Consider the following 21,458-nt stretch of genomic DNA (forward strand, 5'->3'; position numbering starts at 1 on the left):
TAGTTTTAATATATATAGATTAGATTATAAATAGGCTTCGTAAATTCCACGGTCTATATCGACTGAAAACTGTACAAAAGATATGTCGCTGTCCTCGTCTTCGTCTTCTTGTCCTTGTCCAATGCCGCTTTATCTGTATTTTAAAAAAAATAAAGAAATATTATTATCGTGTTTGAATAACTATTTTTTTAAATAAAAATATATTGTCAATATTTTCCCAAAAAAAAAGCATTGACAGCTGAAATCTTGTAATTTATTACGAATAAGATAGGTTCGCAATTACAAGTTTATTCAACCACAAAAGAAAAGATCATGCTCCCAAACAAAATGAGAGGAGGATGAAAAAGCAAAAGCAGCAACCGAGTGAGCCACCCGGTTAGCCGATCTCCTGACATGAAAAAGATGAGGGCTCTCGAGTGCCTCCATAAGTATGCTAATATCCGCAACAATAGAACCTACATAACTAAGATCCTCTTCTGGCCTTGTGACTGCTTGCACTGCAAGAAGAGAGTCCGAGGTGATTTGATGAATCTGAATGTTGTGCTGCCTAGCGACTTTCAAACCAACCTGGATGGCAAGAAGCTCGGCCATTGTAACAGATTGGGCCTTGTCAATCAATTCTCCGAAAGCCAAAATCGGTTGTCCCTCATGATCACGAATAACTCCACCGACTGCGCAACTAGGATATCCCTCTTTATAAGCTGCATCCACATCCAACCGGAATTGGTGAACTGACGGGGCAGACCAAGTGCTTTGAGAGCTGATCAAAGTTGACTCTGTGCCGCTCATAACTGAATCACGTGCCGAACGAAAATAATGGGAAAAACTAAAACATAACATCACTTAATATTTCGAAATCGGAGAAAAACACTTTTCATTTTTTTAGGTATATTTTTATTAGTAATATAGGTTTTATTATCGTTAAATGGTCAATATAGGAGATTATCAATGTCAAATATTTAATATTCGTTTGATTTGTTGATTTTGACCAAAAAATAGATTAAAAAAAATCAAAGTTATGTATGAAAACCAAAATATAACCAGTTATAAGACTAAATACAAACTAACTTACATTACCAGAGTCCTAATTTTCCCATAGCATGTTTGTCTTCAAGACCTTTGCCACATAGGAATCTTTCCGAAAATTCCATAGTTCAAAATGTCAAGTAAACTCTCCAAAAAATAAGGGGAAAATACATCATTACGTGTTGTGTTTTTTCATGTTATTTTATGGGTTTATGAGATGTTGCAGTGGAGATGTTAATCCCACAACATATAGAATGGTCACCTTTGACTTAAAACATATGGAGTTAAATTTTCTAACATGTGGAAAAAAAAATAATGGTGGTGATTAGATCTATTATGAGGATACTAAATCTAATATTTTATGGTATATAATTACAAAATTAATTAACTAAAATGGTATTTCACCATTACACCATTCAACAAAATCAACAAAATAAGAAGATTCAGAAGCTTCACGAGCCAGCTGATGAGCTACCCGGTTCATCGTTCTCTGCATATGGTGGACAGAAAAGAAAGCATCCGAATCCAGCATGTTTTGAATATCCGTCGTGAGCAACCAACGCAGAACTATTGATGGCATGTATATTTGTAATGAATCTGGAAAAACACAAACTTCTTTAATACCAAGTTTCAAGCAAAAATTCATACAGTATCTAATAGCACATAACTCCGCACTTTTTACCGTTCCGAGATGACGTATTATGCAAGCCGAATCACCCATGACTTTACCTTTGTTATCTCTGATCAAAGCCCCAACACTGAACCTGTTTCTAACTCCATCAAACCCAATATCAACATCTAATCTCATCTTATTCGGGGCTGTGGCGTCCAACAACGATCCAATGTCTTTGTCGAATCTATTCTGGTGGAGCAAGCCTTACCGTTCTGCCGAAAAGTTTCCCAGAAAAAGCCTACTCAATCAATTCTAAAATCTCTTTTGTGATTTAACGAATCATGGTTTCTTTTACATGTTTCTGTCCGTATAGCCTAGAACATAACCATAAACAACTCGAAGTCCTCGGTCTTAAAAAGCTTCAATATCACAGATGTTATCTCAATTAAATCTGCTCCTCTGAATTTTTTCAAAACTCCCCGAAAGGCAGTATGCCTTCACACATATTTTATATCCCGAAAAAATAACAAAGCACGACACATGGTAGCATAATTTAGTTTAGACAAATGCAAATACCATTTACTGGAACATGATGAGCTAGTAAATTCATCGAATCCGGAATGAGATTTCTCGAAGCACGCCAAAGAAACATACGTACCTTGGGTGGGAGGTTTAGATTCCAGATTTCTTTCCACCGATCTTTTTGCGGACGAGGCGATAGAAACAATGAGGGAGGTCTACAATTAATTTCCAAAAATATCTTCATCGGTGGGAAAATGATATCTCACTTCTTGTTCATTCCAAACCCCATCTTCTTGAATATACAGTGCCATTTTAAAATCTGAACTCACAAGCGAGTTGGGATGACTCCTACATCCAGAAAATTCCGGAATCCAAGGGTCTTGATGTGCCTTTATAGATTTGTCGTTCCCTACTCCCCAACACATCTTTTTTTTTCATAAGATCTCTGCCACAAATGAAAGAAAGCGCCATACGTGAGATGGTTTAGAACCCAAATCAACCATCATTATGTCTTTGCTTTTAAAATATCTGCTTTTGAGTACTCTCGCCAAAATTGAGTTTGGGGATTGAATAATTAGCATTACTTGCTTTGCTAGAAGTGCTTTGTTGAAAGCACGGAATTTTGTTAATCCCATACTTCCTGCTCCTTTAGGCATACAAAAAGGTTGTCCCATTTTGTGAAGAACCGATCGAATCCATGGTATCCTCCAAAGTGCATGGTCATACAAAGGAATAAATAGCCATGAAATAAAAATAATGGATGGAGCTTGAGGTAAATCACTTTAAAACACTCCAAATTTTCGGTCCCACTAGCTACAAGAAAGAGTGACTTTCTGCTACAATTCCTTCATCATTTTCGATCAAGGGAGCTGCCAAGATATTGACAAAAGGTTCTGTCCAGGAACAAGCAAAGTCTGTCCAATTTGAAGAATTTGTCATATCTTCTGTTGCGACATACATTGCATCGTTCGAATCACGGTTCGGTAGCTAGGAACAGTTCTTCGTTCGAACATCCCAACAAGTATTTTCTCACGTATTAATCCAAGAAAATTGGTAAGTGGGCTTGATATCAAATCATTAGACTATTTCAATATAAAAACTTCATTCATCTGATCATCTACCACTACTTCAACAGCTTCAGTGATTTGTTCAATTTTCCACATTTGCGGGGTTAGAGGAGGGAAAGAGATTAATCAATTATATTAAAAGTTAGTGATTAATTTTCCTCTTTAGATTTTGCGTGTTTCCAGTTCCCAAATTATGTTGCTTAATGATAAAACCCAGGGGTCATATATTTATTTCTCACGAGTTCCAAGTTAATATATATTTTTACGATATTTTTGGGAAGCAATCAATAATTACTTGTACTAAGATAACCATAGAAAACATAGCAATTCGGTTGATGAATAATTTTTTCTAAAAAATTAAGAATATCGTTAGAATAACCATAGAAAACATAGTAAGTTGTAATATACGAAAATGAACCATTGATTGCACTAATTGTAATCAATAATAATCAAATTCGTGACTTTAAATTTGATTGCAACCGTAAAACCGAGTGCTTGTCGTATCCATTACAATTTGCGCAATTTATGGATCGATTATTTATTCTTTAACACATTTGTCATATTTCTTTTAATTTTTTCGAGAGAAAATTCAATCAAAAACAATTTCTTCAATACGCAGCGCGTATTGAATTAGAAAATTCAAAAAATAGAAATGATATAAAATATAATTAATTATGTCAAAGGTACTAATTAAACGAGATCCGACAAATAAATTTAAAGTACCCCAATTTTTTTAAACATATGCATCAAATCGAATATCGAAACATTCCTTCAAATAACAAAACTAAAAATAAGAAAGAAGGAAATATCTAAAAACAAACAAAGAAGAAAGTGACGCGAGGTACGTAGGTTAACGGCGTGAGAGAGGAAAGCCAATTCCATGTCGCTTGGAAGGGAAAAGAACGAACAACAGGCTACAAATCACTCCCACCGTCACCGGCAACGTCATCAAAATTTCCACGGCCTCCTCCGATGGTGTAGGATAGAAGCAGCTGACCACATTCTTATCGAACATGGCCACCGCTCCGAACACCAGAATGGACAATATAGCATGAATAAAGTCCGCGATACTCACCCGATATTTTGCAGCCTCCTCCGGTGGAAGCCTGGCGGAGCCGTCCACGATCCAGAGCCCGCGGAAGGTGGCAACTCCGTACCTTACCTTTTCAAGGAAAAGAAACCGAAATTTGGTTCCGGATAAAGCATAAAACGTAAACACGTACACATGAATATTGCATTTCTCAATAAAGGTCTAGCTTATATGTTAAAATTGCAAGTGTTCTCGGCTTCTGAATAACCATGGTTTATAAAATAATGATGTAATATTTGGAATGACAACTACATACGAACGGTCATTAATGGCAGCCACTGTTATATTCATATGTGTCAGTACCTTTCCCCTTTCATCTCTGAAACTGTCGGTGAAACACAGAATGAAGCATGAGATCGCGCAGACGCTAAGAAGGGCGATGGTGGTGATTTGGCTGACGAATGATTTGCATTTGCCTTCATGTGTGAAGACAGGAGACATCACCTGAAACGCCATCACGGAGCCTGTGGGCAGCAGATTAGCCAGGTGGGCGGTGCCCTTGAAGGCTTTCCGGACAGCCTTTTCCGTCGGAGTTTTTTCTGGTTTTGAAGGCGCTGCTTGCTCCTCCAGGAGATGCAATTGCAGATCTTCATCTGTTTTTGTTTCTTCTCCATGGGATCCCATTGCTATATTTGTAAAGATTTCTTTCTGTCAATGTTCTGAGCTTAAATCAATATACGGTTTGGATTTTCAAAATTCAGATTTATTTTCCATGAAATATAATCAAGGTTTTAATATTGTTTCTCAAGATTTTTGCATGCATGAATCGTGAAGAGCAAAATGGATGTGGTCCTTTGAACATGTACAATATACATATAATTAAGGTTTTTCAATTAGTTACAAAGAGGAGTTTTAAATTATGTTAACGAGGTTTATAAATGTTTGAGAGACAGTAAATCTATATAGTAAATAAATTTGGAGTTTTTATTTTCGTTGTCAACCAGAACATTTGTAGGGTTCTCGACGGTTCCACCAACCACGTCAATCTCCGTGCTCATCAATGAGGTAACATCTATCTATTGGATGTGATGGAGAGTATACAATTTGTACATCCAATAGATGAACGTCACTTTATTGGTGGACACGGAGGTGAACAACATATTAAAAGTATACATATGTGTGTTAATTACCTTATTTCACATTTTAATGTTTCCAAAAAATGTTTATCTAATTGAGTGATAACGTTACCATAAATATGTGGAAGAGTACAATCATGTGATTGATTGAGAAAAATAATTGAATATAATATCTTGTTTTGAATTATTTATCTAAAATCGAATTCATCAATAGAAGCCATTATTGAATTATAATATTAAATTCCACTGTTATTTGTGTTGTTTTTAAAATAAAACATGAATTATAAAACTTGTATGAATACACAACTAACTAAGTGATTTTTGTTTTCAAAGAATCTTTGCTGAAAATATTAAAAATGGTTTTAACTTATTAATTCATTAGTGCTAGGATAAGCCGTCCGGTTACTTGAATGAGAAAAAAACATTTGAATAATATAAATATAAATATAAAATTATAGTCAATAGATCCATTGTGTGTTTTTATTTATAAAAATAGTCTTTTCTATGTACTAAAATATAAAAATGAGAGCTATTTGTTTTTTTTTTTTAAATACATAATAATGTAGTATCACCAAACCCTGCAACAGAAGAAAAGGTCCTGTGAACTGTGAAGTAGAGGGAAGCTTATACATCGTCACACTATCTACCTTCCAAAGATGCATGTAGACACAGCAGAGCAACGATTCCAGATCGGATTCCCCATCAGAAGGGGGACATGAGACAGTGATCTATTTTCATTAAATGAACTAATCTGATTCGTTTTTAAAATAAAAAGCAATCAGCATAAAATATGATTTTTTTTATGAATCGGATTGAGTCAAAAATATGTCTCACAAAATTTATTTATGAAATTGTCTTACATGAATTTTTGTATTAAAAATTGCCCTAAATCTTGTTTCATGTGTATGCATGTATGTATGTAATGTGTAACTAATTTAATTTGTAGGCATATAAATGATAATCCGACTTATAAAATGTAAATAGAAAAATTTACACTCTGTATCCATTACAGTTTCGATAAATTGATAATAGATTAATTAATAATGTCTTTCACACAATAATTTTTGTCAGTCAATTTTTAACGACGTTCTAAAAAGCTCGCTTGAAGCTCGATAAAAACGTCTCACTTTAGAGAAAAGGTAGTTTAACCGAATTAAACGTAATTAAAGCATTTAATTAAGTGTGTTTAAGCACAATTAATCGCATCTATTTATTTTTAAATTTTTTATTTTGAAGGTATGTCTTTTATTTTAAAATAATAAATTAGGTTTATAATTTAGATGTTTATTTTTAAATTTTAATTATGATTAAACATGTTTGATAATGATTTGACAAATATTTAACAATTTTTAACGTGGTCTGGTTGCAAAAACAAATAAAGATTGTAATTTTGAGATTTTTATGCTTTTATAAATATGAGAATTAATGTATCAGACTTAAATTTATCATATTTACGTATTATTTTATCTATTTATTGGTTTGAGATAATTACAATTACATTAAAAATAAATTTTTTTTTTTTCACGCGTAAACCTGTACTAATATCGCTTAAACTTGAAAATTTGGAGCTGACATCCGCGCACTTCACGTTTTTCAAAACTTTTTTTATTCCTCCAATTTTATTTTTATTTAAAAAAAATCGCCGACAAGAATTATTGCCAGTTGTAAAATGAAAATATTAATTAAGATAGGACTTCTCTCCATCATTGCTTTGCTTTGTCGGAGTCAAATAGTAATACATCACCAGTTTTCAACTTTATTAAGATATAGCTTTTCCTTTTGAGATTTAATAAATCAAATATTTTTCAAGGATAATTTTCACATCCAAACCCGCAATTTAGTTGATATTGTAACTATGGATTTTATTTGATACAGAGGAATTCGGTCTCATTTTGTCTGTGTCCAGAATTTTTCTGAAGCAAAAAAACTCGAATTAATATGATTTGTACATAAAACAAAACACATAATATACGAACCTAACCCATTATTCACTCTCGCTAGTTCGTCCTAGATAGACTTTTCATTGTGCTTTGACAGAAGAAAAAAGTAATCTTTTTTTTGAAAAAAATTATTCATCAATTAAGTAGCCGGGGCTAGATGTTGCTGTTGGTTGGTTTGGGTTTGGAAAAACAAACTAAATATTAAAAAATATGAATCTAGAAACCGAACTATATATTTAGGGGGAAAAAATGGAGATAATTGAGACGATGAAAGATGTGAAATTTAAGAATTTGGTTCCACAAAAAGTTACACTGTAATTGCAAAAATCCAAAGAGTCCAGACGAGAATGAGCCATAAAGCCACCCAATCAAACGCAAAAAGACCCCACGCTTTTGAAAATCTACGCTCACCTTTGACAACCCGCTCGCCGTTCGAATCCAATTTTTGTTCTTCCCCGTAAGAATTTTCACGCTCCTTTTCCCGATATCCACATTAAACTACAAAAAACACCTCACGCTTTTCTTCGTTCTTTTTGCTTTTTACTCCATTCCAATTCCATTAATCTCCACCTTTTCCCCAACTCTAAATCACTGCACATTTTTCCCGTTTCCTTGCACTTAAAAATATGGTGTTTTTTTATGTTTTCCACCCCAAAAGAATGACACTTGTGACCATCACTTTCACCTTCAAATCTCCGATAAATTCAAGCCCAGTGATCACTCCCCAGTTCCCACTCATATCTTCTTGATTCAGTTCTCTTTGCATGAGTGTATTTTTATCATCACAAGTAGCCATGCAAGTGAAAATCTCAGCTTCGTTCCTCTTGTTCCATGCTCTGACTCTGGTCTTCAATCTTTATGCCTTGAATCAAGAAGGATCAAACCTCCTAAAGGTGAAGCTTTCGTTCTCCGACCCTGCCGGCTCGCTCTCCGGCTGGTCCGATCGGGATGCCACCCCGTGTAAATGGACCGGAGTCGAGTGCAACCACCAGAACTCCGTCGTGTCGGTCGATCTCTCCGGTTCTTCTCTCTACGGTTCTTTCCCCGTCTCCCTCTGCAGCCTTCCTTCGCTCTCTTTTCTTCATCTCTCCAACAATTCCATCGGCTCTTCGCTTCCCCTATCCATTTCCTCTTGCCTGAATCTCACTTACATTGACCTCTCCGAGAATATTCTTGTTGGTCCCATTCCTCATACTCTTTCTGACCTCCAGTTTCTCAGGTAGGTAGAGTAATTTTTGTTTCACTGATTATTTGCTTGAAAAATTTCAAGAAACTTCGATCAAGATTACTTTTGAGTCTGTAAATATTCATATCAAAAAATAGTTGTCTAGAAAAGGGTCAAGTTTTCTGCAGTTGGTTTTTTCGTGGGCAGCGTGCTGCCTGGGGAATAATCAAAATTAAGGAAGAGATTTCCTAATTTATTTGAATTTTTATGACTTCTTTTTGTTTTGTTAACTTTTTGAATGGACGTTTAGGACTTTTGTTTTGGTGGGGTTGCCATGTTTCATTAGGGAGTTGTCTATCATTAAGTGTTATTAACTACTGCCGGACCAACTTTTGCCGTCATCATTAATGAGGAAATCGAAATTAAGTTTTTTTAAACTTCTAGATTTTAGAAAATTACGCATAGGATTTGGATTAATGTTTTTGCTCTTGAAATTTCAAAGATTTTATACGTTTTTCTAATTTTAAATCGCATGTTTCTGAGTGATATTTTGTTGCAGATATTTAAATTTAGCGGCAAACAATTTTTCTGGTTCGCTGCCTGCAAATTTTGGTCACTTCCGGCAGCTTGAGACTCTTATACTCACTGAGAATCTGCTAAATGGCACAATCCCTGCTGCTCTTGGTAATATAACAAGCCTAAAAGTTCTCATGCTGGCATACAATCCCTTTTCACCTGGTCAACTTCCTAGAGAATTCGGCAACTTGACGAATCTTGTAGAGCTTTGGCTCTCTAATTGTCAGTTGGTTGGCTCGATTCCGGAGAGTTTCAGCAGGCTGCATCAACTCAGGAATTTTGACTTGACCAGTAATGCGCTCGCAGGATCACTACCAAGTTTTATTTTTGAGCTCAAGAGCCTCGAACAAATCGAACTTTATAGCAACCTTTTTAATGGGAGTTTGCCAACGGGGTGGTCTAATTTGACTGATTTAAAAAGATTTGATGCTTCAATGAATAAATTTACTGGGATGATTCCTGCTGATCTGTGTGACTTACCTCTGGAGTCTTTGAACTTGTTCGAGAACAATCTTGAGGGTTTGATCCCTTCTAGCATTGCTAATTCTCCGAATCTATATGAACTCAAATTGTCTGGAAACCGAATCACGGGTCTGTTACCGCATGAACTTGGCAAGAACACAGCTTTGCAAACTTTGGACGTGTCAAACAACAACCTGTCGGGCCCCATTCCGGAGTTTTTATGCCATCGTGGAGCTTTAGAGCAGTTAGCTTTGATCAACAATGCATTCTCAGGGAATATTCCTGAAAATCTTGGGAAATGCAAGAGTTTAAGCCGGATTAGAATGCGAAACAACCAGCTTTATGGTGAAATTCCGGCCGAGTTCTGGGGCTTGCCTCACGTATACTTGCTAGAACTGTACGGCAACGCTTTTTCAGGAAGTATTTCACAAATGATATATGGTGCAAAAAATTTATCAACCCTTTTGATATCGAAGAACAGATTTTCTGGGAGCATACCTCACGAAATTGGGTCGTTGGAGAATTTGGTTGAGTTTTCAGCAAGTGATAATGCTTTTACTGGGGGAATCCCTGGTTCCATAGTGAACTTACGGCAACTTGGGAGGCTTGATCTTAGTAACAATGAACTAACTGGTGGAATTCCAAAGGGAACTGATTCCATGATGGATCTGAATGAGCTTAATTTGGCTAACAATCGATTATCTGGTTATATCCCTGATGAACTTGGGAACCTGCCGTCGCTTAGTTATCTTGATCTTTCACAGAATAACTTTATTGGACCAGTTCCAATGTCACTCCAGAATCTGAAGGTCAATATGCTAAATTTATCATACAATCAGCTTTCAGGTAATATTCCTCCTCTTTTTGCTAAGGGGATGTACAGGGACAGCTTTCTTGGTAATCCAGGTCTGTGTATCGATAATGCCAGTTATTGCAAACCCAAAAAGGGGTACAGAAACCAAGTATTTTCGTGGATTCTAAGGTTTATTTATGCAACAGCTGTAGTTATTTTCCTTTGTTGGGGTTGTTTGGTTTGGGTTGAAATACAAGAGCATCAAGAAAATGCAAAGAGGGGCCACTATAACAAAATGGACGTCTTTCCATAAGCTCTGCTTCAGTGAATTCGAAATAAACGATTGTCTTAAAGAAGACAACGTGATTGGATTTGGTGCCTCTGGAAAAGTGTACAAAGTTATTCTTCGAAACGGAGAGACGGTTGCAGTTAAGAAGCTGTGGGGCCGACAAAACAAGGATGAAACTGGTTTTGGTGTTGTCAGTTCTGATAAAGGAGAATTTGAAGCTGAAGTTGAGACGCTTGGGCAAATCAGGCACAAGAATATTGTCAGATTGTGGTGTTGTTGCAATGCTGCTAATTGCAAGCTTCTTGTCTATGAATATATGCCCAATGGGAGCTTAGGAGATTTGCTGCATGGTAATAAGCATCGATTTTTGGATTGGCCAAGGAGGTTCAAGATTGCCTTGGATTCTGCTGAAGGGCTCTCGTATTTGCACCATGATTGTGTTCCTCCAATCGTTCACAGGGACGTAAAATCCAACAATATACTGCTGGGAGAAGATTTTGGAGCAAAGATTTCAGATTTTGGAGTTGCCAAATTTGTCAAAGCTGTTAACAGGGCAGTCCAGTCCATGTCCGTCATTGCTGGTTCCTGTGGCTATATTGCACCAGGTATTGACATGATTTACAGTCTTTCATTAAGCTTACATCTTGGGGCCAATGTTCTGTCCTAGCTAACATATAATAATACCCATTTCAGAATATGCTTACACTCTTCATGTCAATGAAAAGAGTGACATATACAGCTTTGGTATAGTCATACTGGAGCTGGTTACAGGAAGACGTCCCATCGATCGAGAATTTGGGGAGAAAGATTTACCAACATGGGTTTGTGCTATAATGGAGCAGAAAGGAGTCGAACATGTGCTTGATCCAAACCTCGATTCAAGATTCAAAGAACACATTTGTAAGGTAATCGACATCGGGCTACTCTGTATCAGTTCCCTCCCGAATAACCGGCCTTCTATGCGCAGAGTGGTGAATATGCTGCAAGAATCGGGAGTTTGGATGCCCAAAATTGCAGAAAAAGATACTGAGACGTTCCCTTCTTTTTGTGAAGAGGAATGTAAGGAAGGAAGTTTGATATGAATATATTTATGTACTCTTTTCAATTAGGAATCTGATTTCTGTAAGAAGTGGTGATAGTAAATTTGATTAAAGTCGGAATCAAATCGATCGGAAGAATCGGGTACTGAATGCAAGGAATGGTAATTTAGTGGAGTATATATGGAATATTAGGCATTTTGCTGAAGTTTGAACAGATATTTTGATTGGTCCCGTGGATATCACATCGGTTTCCATTTCATATGGATGACTTGAAAAATATGCAGGTAAGGTGTCACGTCACAAGCTTGGTAGCCTATGACTTGGTGCTTTTCCCTCTCAATTTTCACAACCACAGACCCTCATGGCCCATTGGTGAGATGGGGCCTCATCTTTTCCAAAATTTAATGTAGGCGTGACAGTGTCATGTGGGGTCAATATTAGGAGCCACAAGTCGTCGGGTACAAGAACCCCTTATGCTCCCCTAGAATAGAAAATGGCTATCTAAATTTCGTGGCTTTTTACAGAACATACATACTAGGTTTATCTCAAGTTTCATCCGTTGTGAAATTAGATTAGCTCGGCTTGTCCTACAATTACTGTGTCCCCATGTCGCCAGAAATCTTAATTCAATTAACACAAGACATCACACAACCATTACCCTCGTGGTTGCTCCTAACTTAACACACTGCATTTTCAACAACCATAAACTTGATCAAGCAAGGGCGAGAGCTTTTCAAATATTACACACCACAAACAAATTTCCTCTCGAGGTCTTTTTGCTTGTAGTATGTACGTACTAAGGAAATACCCTCCTTTGCTATGTTCTAGCTCTTGTTTCAATTATTGGAACTTCATTCAAGGAATTTCCGCAGCTTAGTAGTCATCACGATATATCTATACAGTTATCGATTTCGTACCAAAACATACTATTTCAGAACTAAATCTTAAAAATACGTTAAGAGGAATCTGCAGTGGATTGAGTCTACAACATATATGACAAAAACTGTGAAGACCGTGCAATATGGGAGGCACCAGTCTTGGGGGAAATCCTTGCAACCCAAAAATCAATCTCCAATTGCACTTAAAGAAGCCAACAATCACTCCATTGCAGCGTGAGTCTCGGACGTGAACTTGCACCGAGAAAAGGCCACGTTCAACTTGGAAGAGGAAAGTGTAACCACCCTTTGACTAAGCAATCAGCAAAAATCTTGGAGTAATAGGAGCTTACCTTGGAGCTGATCATTCAAGCCTATATATATATATATATAGGTGAACCGAAGTGATACATACTGAAAGCTCCATCCCCGTACCTACAGATTTCGAAAATATAGCTGCTGGGAAAACAGCTTTCTCGATTCAATTTCCTGGCCAAATTCGAAGTCTTGTAGTAGTGTTTCGATGTCCAGTTGCTGTCATTGTTAATACCCCAGCCGTAACCGAGTTCCTGCTCATTCTTTCGAGCCCAGTTGCTGCCCGAAGTTGGTCCAAGAATAGCCGAAGAGCTTGATCAAGCAAGCTATCCAAAAACCCGAGAATTCCGCAACGGTTCGAAACAGATTTGCTGCCTTTTTTTTTCCAGACCACGATCCTGTCCATTTTCGAAGGTGACAGCAGCCGAATTCAGCCAAGATCGAAGCATTACAGCAGCCTAATTCGAAGCTTTGCCGCAACCTTGTTCGAAATCTTTTCGGTCCAGTTACTAGGTAAATTTCTGTCCATTTTCTAAGCTATTCAGTAGCCTCTTTCGGTCTAGAAATTCCAGGAACATTTCAAGTAAACGGTTGTCTCATGCTATCACAGTTCGAACCAAAAATTTAGATCCTAAGTTCCAGCAGCCGTAGAGCCAATTCCAGTAGCTGTTGGAGGTGTATTGGTCCAAGTCGCAATTAGATTTACCAAGTTTTGTACAAGTTCGAGCGGAGTTCTTCTAGCACACCTTCTAACATTTCAGTCCCAACGATATCAGTATTTTGTTAGTATTTGATTCAACATGCTTAATATTTAAATTACGATAATTTATTCGTAAATGCTCACCCCTTACATTCCCACTCAGATAAGAACGAGGAACAAATCGAGGATGAAGAGCAAGACTACTTTTGGGGATGGTGATGGAGCAAACCCAATTCGAGATCAGTCGAATTTATTCTGCCTTTTAATTTTATTATCATGTATTTCGCTTCTGCATTTTATTTCTATCGCTTTGTAAAGACGATTACTTTTTATGAAAAAGACTGGTTATTGCGATTTACTACGAGACTTATTGTTTTGTAATTATGTGATTGTGAGACAACGTCGGTGTCGACTAACCCCGGCCTCGGGACATGACAAAAACTAGATGATCAAGTCTCCCAAATTTACACGTACCAGGTTAGAGATCTGAACGGGCAGACAGTGACATGAAAACTGTAGAATCGGCCGTTTTAATTCAGTCGGCAGACATCATATCATGGCTTTAAATAGTAGGAAATTTTCCAGTCAAGCTCCTACCATGAACAATAAAGACAGCACAGAGAAATGAACAAAATTCCCAATCTGTCGTAGGAAACAGCTAAAGACTTCACCTTTACACACATTCTGTTAAGTAACGAGGATTATTGATACAAAGGCAATTTTATATCAAGATGAAGTCATTTCTTTCTTATTTTGTTTAAATGTACGAAGTATAATTCACGGTTAATGAGATCCTACCTATGTGGGCACTACCACACATACAATTTCAAAAAAAAAAAGTGGGTCCTATATATGCATGAGTAAATCTTGGCCATCCATCCTATCATGGGACAATGCCCACATGAGTAGAATGAAATAAATCATAATTTTCTAGCTTTTCATCATCAATTCCAAACCAAACATTTCAATCATTGGAAGTTGAGCATTTATACATTGATAAATTACAATATTCTCACTAAATTCGAGAATAAATCAAGAAACCAATTCCTCCATTTTCTTCGTGAAAACATAAACGTCAGTCTTTTCGTAAGCGTACTCTAGATTGCACAATATGATTTACTTGACTAATGTGGTTTACAAATTATTGCATTGGTTGGTTTGCTAAGTAACACAAATCATACTGCAATCATTGATTCAAATCTAGTGAAAACTATTATTATGATTAAAGTTCCTTTCATCTTTATAAAGTAAAGTTTCACTTGCTCAATTTGTAAAATTAATAAAAGCTCCATCCATATCTCTAACCTAGGAGTCACATTATCTCTCTTTACATGCAGGAAATCCGATCAAGGAAGATTATTACACAAGTTTCTTCTGCAATTATAAAACAAATGATTATGAGAAATTTGATCTCATGATACGGAAGAATTAAATTGTATTAATTTTGAAAAAGAGAGACAGGAATCGTCAAACGAAATTAGAACTATTATTGTAAATAACATTAGAGAAAATAAAAAAAAATTAAGTTTGAGTTTTGATCCAATAAGTTTTCAAAATTTGGTATTTGATATACTAAATTGTAATTTTCGATTATTTTGGTACAGTTGATAACATAGCATTCGACTAATAAATAAGTTTCGATGTTGTGTCAGTATTTATCGATATTGTGTCAGTATTTTTCGGTGTCACGTAGCATTTTGATGAAATAGGACTGAAATTTAAAATAAAAAATCAAGTTAATGCTTCAAAACCAAACTTTGAAAACTCGTGAACCAAAACTCAAGATATGATAAAAAAATAAAATTATACTCCATCTTTTGAACTGTGTTCTTTCCCGTCATTTTAAAGTGGTCGAGTGACTTAGAAAACAGGGACATGAAAAAATGATAAGGAATGCACTGTTATTTGTAGCCCAAAAGGGATTCAAAAGTTCAAAAACAGAGGTCCACCTTCCGCTAAATTTGCCACCAACTATACTTGAAGATGAATGAAGCCTAGGCTAGTGTACAATTTCTTGGGAATATATTTGTTAAACTATTTTTTGAAAAGAAAAGAAAGGATTGATCAAAGATATTAAGTTAAATATATATTTAATATAATAATTAAAATTTGATATCATATTTGCTTCTATCAAATCGAAATAAAGTGCCCAACAAATTTTATGAAGTCAGGTCCATCCAGTCATGATAGGACAAAAAACTCAACCGACAATCAACATAGGTCTCAAAACAACTATACCATATAAAGTATTAGTGCTTTAACAGTTACAAATATTATAGAGTTTGCAGGTGCAGTATTTTGTGTATTCTAGATTCTAGGGTGAGGGAAGACAGTTAAGATGGATTCAGATGTTCCGAATACATTTCACATATATAGAACGATCTACACATTAATCACACGCGAAATAAAACTTGAATACTTTTTCAGACATGATATGTAAACTATCCAATTGGGATGATGAGCCAGAACACATTCAAGACCATCAAATTTTGTCTGGCAGAGTATGAGCAAAAAATTAAATAGTATGTATGTCAAAAGATGACGTGCCCCCATAGTTAAGATCTAAGACATTGTGACACAGTTTAGAACGATGTAACTGATGAATCTCATAATATGAGACTATATGGAGTTCAGTCAAATGATACCAACTCTAACCAGAGTGACTTCTGTTCATTTAACTGCTGAGTTATGCGGAAAATCTTAATTCGATAGCAAACAGAGAGCTTTTATCCACCTCGTCCACTTACTTCCTTTCATGTTCTGCTCAGATCATGAAGGTTCAGCAGCAGCTCATCAGCTTTCAAATACACCTTGTTGCCTGAAGCTGCAACAGTATGCGAAATATCTTTAGAAGCTTCGATTCTCCTGAGCGTTAAAAAAGCTGAATAGTTGGCAATAGCTTGACCGATCAGCTCGGCACTCTTAGCCTCTCCCTGGTAATCGAATGAGAATTTTGCAATGATCAATTGAAATTTCCCAAGTTCAAGAAGAAAATTATTGAAAAAAAAATTGCAATGGACAAAATTGCTCTCGAGAAAGCTCCAGCTTGACCTCATAGTACTATAGGATACGACAGGAGAAGCATAAAAAGGAATAGATGTAGTTGCACATTTCATTTTTTTAATGTAATAGGAAAATGCAACATCCCGATCTTGAATAAGTGTTCACAAAAAACGATGTATGGTGGATTTATCTTTACCTGTGCTCTAATAATAGCACTTTGTTTGTCTTGCTCGGCCTTTTCAACTACGAACTTGGCCCTCTCAGCCTCTTGTGCAGCTACTTGTTTGGCTTCAATTGCAGCAGTGAACTCCTTTCCAAATGTCAGGCTTGTAATGGAGACATCGTCCAGTGTGATGTTGAAATAAGCAGCTCTTTCTGTCAGTATTTTCCGTATTTCCCTACTCACGTTCTACATACAATAAAATTACTGTCAATTTCTAATTCCATGTAATCAAGAATTTGCATATGATATCATAACCTCAATGTATATAATATCATAACCTCAATGTGCATGCAAGCCAATTATGAAAGGAGAATATGCTAAACTTTTTGAGTACATTCAAACTTGGACCATAGGGTCTCATCAGATCCTAGTTGCAGTCTCTATTTATCAAGAAACAAGTGTTTATATTCATCATAAGTAAAATACAAAAAAATGTTTCGCAAACAAATCACAAATCCTGAGAATATTCAATTCTAAAAATGGGAAAGCACGGGTCAATCAACTGTTAACATAATGTAACAACCGCATAATGCAGCCATTCTCCACTAGAAGAAAGGAAAAAAAAAGAACAAATATCCCTAGCCTAGCCATTTACCTCTCTCTGTGTGATAAGCTGGCTAGCATTATATTGAGCAACCACAGTTTTCAGTGTCTCGTGAATAATTGAAGGCAGGACTCGCTCATTGTAGTTTTCACCAAGGGTTCTATAAATAGTGGGTAACTGGTCTGGCACAGGGCGAGTAAGAACCCGAAGACCAATTTTTACCTGAAACAGTCAAACAGTTGATTAAATGTTGTAATTCAGGACTCCCCACCAAGGCGGCACCAAAAATATCATCAGGTGGAGGGGTGAAAATATCATCTGTTGGTTAAGTAAAGGTTCTTTTCCGCAACATAACAAACCATGAAGCTAAAAAGAACTTCCCAAAAAGATATTAATAGAAGTTTGTTCAATGTCGATTAATAATAAATCAAGCAATTTAGCTGAAAGCAGGTACATAAGGCAACCAGAATGCGGAAACATGGTGTTTTTTTAGATTATAGTAAACTATCAAATAAAACAAAAGTTTGCTCAGAAGATCAATAGAAAAATGGTTGGTACTTCAACAGAATAGAACAGCTTCAGAAAAGTACATCCACGAAAACTAAACCAAAGTGATTTATGGAAACGACTTTCTATGTTCCTTGAACTACAATTCAAAAAAGATGGCAACAGTAAATAAGACAATTATTTCAAACCAGACAGTGAACATCAAATCCATCCAAGATCATTCAGCGATTTCCGGCCCTACCGCGTATGATATCATGAATGCGGGTTTGGGGGTAGGAGTGTGCGTGCGTGTGTGTGTGTGTGCGCGCGCGCGCGCGTGTGTGTGTGTGACGTGTGTGTGTTTGAGAGAGAGACAGAGAGGTCACCATCTGAAGGTCGCGACTGCCTGAAGTGCTCTCCACCAGATGTGGGCGTGCCCGAACATCATAAATAGTTGGCCTTTCAAACCATGGGATCATCAAATGTGTCCCTTCTGGATACACCTGCACGTTGAGCGTATAAGAAAAAATATACAACATATCAAGACATCTCATAGAATAAAGATTTTAAAAAAATATTTAAGATATGGTAACTTATTGTAATAGAGTTAGGACCTTGGGTGGTTGATGACAGCAGTATGAAATACGAAGTTACAAACTTTGAAGAAGTATATATGGGAGCATGATGAGCCTCCGATGTAAGACATGTTCTTATTAATCGATGCAAAATAAAGTGTGGAAACGTTGAAGAAGATAGTAGTTTTCATCTGAGTTTCAGCAATTCATTTTGCAGGAAAAGCATGTCAAGCTTCAAACTGTATGATTATTGATAATACTTGATCAACTGCATGACCCAACATGGCCACCAACAATATTCCGTACATTGCTGTGTAATAGATATTCAATTTCTTTCAGAGCTTTGAGTTCATGGTGGAGAAGTGTCAATCGAAGAATATGTAACATAAGGAGTAAAACTACTAACAGAAGGCATAAACTGGACATAATCTTTTCTTCCAAAGTCCCATATATTTTCCATAGATATAAGATAGAACAATCCCTTTCCAGAGGACATTTGAACTTGTCAACGACAATTTTACAGATACAGATAAGGTTTAGATATGCAACATATAATATAATCCTCTAGATAAAGGCAAGGCTAAACGGCTAAACCTTATCTTTGACACCAACAATACGGTTGAAGACAATGGCACGGTGCCCTCCATCAACATTGTAGAGACTGTTAGCGACTCCATAGATACCAAGCCCAGCAACAATCCCAAGTTTGATCACAGCAGATGCTGCACCTCCACCAGGCATCTTCGGTACCTTGACATTGTTCAAATTCATATCGTAAACCCCTGCATTTATAGAAAATGCACAATTATTCACTCAAATATCGGATACTGAATCTAACATATTATTATAATGAAAATGAAGATCATATCTCATTGAATCAGCCAACTACACCTCAATCGCAAAATGAGATGATGCAGAAACTCAGAAGGCTCATATAATTTCACTAAAATCAGAACTTATTCGCACTCTCACCAAATCCCCTCAAAAAAAAAATCAATTTAAAAATAAAAGCAATATTAACGAACTTGAATCGAATGCAAATAAATAATGAGTTTAGACAGACAGAAACGTATAAAGAAATTTGCGTACCTCGAGAGCTGGAACGGTGAATAGAGAAGTATGTTTGACAGAAATGGGGAAACGAAGAAAAAGCTACAAAACCAGGGTTTTAGTGGGCAGGTCACTTGGACAAGGTGGAAGGGTTTACCTGTAGGTATTTCGAGAACAAATATTATTATTGATATTATTTTTATTATTTTAAAAATATGTTTTAAACTAGTTAATTTAAATAAGAAAAATATTTTATAAATATAAAAAATGAAGAATGAGAGTGATCATTCTCTCATTAGTATAGACTTTTTTATTTCAAAGTAGGTCTCTTGTGAGACGGTTTCACGAATCTTTATCCGTGTGATGGATCAATCCTACCGATATTCAAAATAAAAAATAATACTCTTAGCATAAAAGTTAATACAATACACAAAGCGTATAAAAATATACACAAAAGATCGGATCAGATAAGCAAATGACTAAAAATAATAGAGTTTAGATTTTGTTCATGAAAGTTCGATAACAAATTTTCTACACATTTCATTTTTCCGATTTCAAAAAGATTTTATTAGAAGATTTGATTAGTACAATATTACAAAAACTACTTAAACTCGGTTCAACAAGCCTTTGACCTGAGACTTCTAGCAATTACACAACAATACCAATCTATTCAGAAATTAATTTCCATAATGAATTATAATAGAAGGTCTTTTACTTTTTTTTAGATGTAATGATATTGATTATTAACCGTGTGAAATATAATTTTTTTTATTTTTATAAATCTTAAAACTTAATTTTTACATGAATGAAAAGGATCCAATTTTTGTTTTTTTCGCACGGAACCTTTCAAAAGTCTAGGACCATCGATTATATATTTTTTCCCGGTTGACTGTTGATTCTTTGTTGAACAAATGACAATGGTGGCTGCTTCTATTTTCTTAAAAATGTAAATTAAACAATTAATTAATTTTTTAACACAAGGACGACATTGTTCCAGTTGCAATATTAGTCTCAGCCATAATCCTTAGGTCAAAGTCTCGCCAAACAATCAAGAATTCATAGTTATTTTATATTCTAATTTTAATTCATTAAAAATAGTCAGTTGTAACCTAATCAAATATTAATTAAGAGCAAAAATTTGTGTCAGACGGTCTCACGGATCGTATTTTGTTAGACGAATATCTTATTTGGGTCATCCATGAAAAAAATATTACTTTTTATGCTTAGAGTATTACTTTTTTTGTGAATATCGATAGTGTTAACCCTTAGAGTATTACTTTTATTGTGAATATCGGTAGTGTTGATCCGTCTTACAAATAAAGATTCGTGAGAACGTTTTACAAAGACCTACTCTTAATTAAGAGAGACAATAAAAAGTTAGTTTTTTTTTTTTTTTTTTTTTGAATTCATCTGTAGCTTTTGTTCTTGTAAACCATCCGGATTGACGTACGTACTCGAAGCATCAACAGGATTCACAAATTCTTCATCATAGTTTTAGAACTCTATCCAATTTCGTAATTTATAAATATAATTGAATTGTAAGATTTTCTAATTAATTTGAACATTTTTATGTAGACAAAAATTGATATTACGGGGAAATCCGAGTAGTGATCCATGGAGTTTTGGGTGATTGGTTAATACTCGAACGAGTTCAAAAAATTAATTTAGAGAGTATCACATCACAAAGTAGAGTGATTGGTGTCAATGGACAGTGAATGTTCGACGAAAACATTCTGATGTTCAAGTCAATAATTGTTCAATAAAAATTGTAAAGAACTATATCATTGGACTTGTAACCTAGAGTCTACCCAAAAAATGTGAACATCGTCTATCTATAAATTTTCGGAGAATTTCACGAATTTTAATCTCTATAATTGAGGGCACGGCTGATCTGCTTCGATTTTATGTAAATATAGTTTGACTCTTCGTTTTACTATTTTTTAAATGTCTAATCCGATGATTAAACCATTTAATTGCGATCTAGTTCGGTTTTATGTTATAACTGAGTTTTCTTATTACATTTTAACT

At 35.6% G+C, this 21,458-nt stretch overlaps 4 protein-coding genes across 6 annotated transcripts; 1 reads left to right on the forward strand and 3 right to left on the reverse strand.

Moving 5' to 3' along the window:
* Nucleotides 1–291: 291 nt before the first annotated feature.
* On the reverse strand, nt 292–789 carry LOC142518525 (uncharacterized). The gene has a single exon (XM_075621313.1). The coding sequence runs from the start codon at nt 787–789 to the stop codon at nt 292–294; it is 498 nt and encodes a 165-aa protein (XP_075477428.1).
* Nucleotides 790–4,078: 3,289 nt separating this feature from the next.
* On the reverse strand, nt 4,079–4,980 carry LOC142517639 (protein DMP7). Its single transcript, XM_075619967.1, has 2 exons — nt 4,622–4,980; nt 4,079–4,390 (listed from the first exon to the last, which is right to left on the reverse strand). The coding sequence occupies exons 1-2, from the start codon at nt 4,940–4,942 to the stop codon at nt 4,079–4,081; spliced, it is 633 nt and encodes a 210-aa protein (XP_075476082.1). The 5' UTR covers nt 4,943–4,980.
* A 2,625-nt stretch (nt 4,981–7,605) lies between these two features.
* Nucleotides 7,606–13,907, forward strand: LOC142517671 (uncharacterized). Its single transcript, XM_075620039.1, is given in 6 exon segments — nt 7,606–8,553; nt 9,059–10,553; nt 10,555–11,224; nt 11,313–13,362; nt 13,460–13,624; nt 13,713–13,907. Coding segments are annotated over 4 exon segments (3,009 nt in total). The 5' UTR covers nt 7,606–8,098; the 3' UTR covers nt 11,702–13,362; nt 13,460–13,624; nt 13,713–13,907.
* Nucleotides 13,908–15,950: 2,043 nt separating this feature from the next.
* LOC142517672 (prohibitin-1, mitochondrial-like) lies at nt 15,951–19,594 on the reverse strand. Of its 3 annotated transcripts, none has more exons than XR_012813356.1 (7): nt 19,470–19,594; nt 18,975–19,162; nt 18,192–18,308; nt 17,371–17,541; nt 16,749–16,961; nt 16,205–16,482; nt 15,951–16,154 (listed from the first exon to the last, which is right to left on the reverse strand). XR_012813356.1 is itself a non-coding variant. In XM_075620041.1 (7 exons), exons 3-7 carry the CDS (start codon nt 19,149–19,151, stop codon nt 16,303–16,305), a joined length of 858 nt encoding a protein of 285 aa, XP_075476156.1. In that variant the 5' UTR covers nt 19,152–19,162; nt 19,272–19,360; nt 19,470–19,578; the 3' UTR covers nt 15,951–16,302. The 3 variants fall into 3 exon arrangements, 2 of the variants coding, with proteins under 2 accessions (XP_075476156.1, XP_075476155.1); XM_075620041.1 differs by adding an exon at nt 19,272–19,360 and having other exon boundaries at nt 15,951–16,482; nt 19,470–19,578; XM_075620040.1 differs by having other exon boundaries at nt 15,951–16,482.
* Between the last annotated feature and the right edge of the window lie 1,864 nt (nt 19,595–21,458).

Source organism: Primulina tabacum, chromosome 11 (genome assembly GCF_025594145.1).
Source record: "Primulina tabacum isolate GXHZ01 chromosome 11, ASM2559414v2, whole genome shotgun sequence".
NCBI lineage: Eukaryota > Viridiplantae > Streptophyta > Magnoliopsida > Lamiales > Gesneriaceae > Primulina > Primulina tabacum.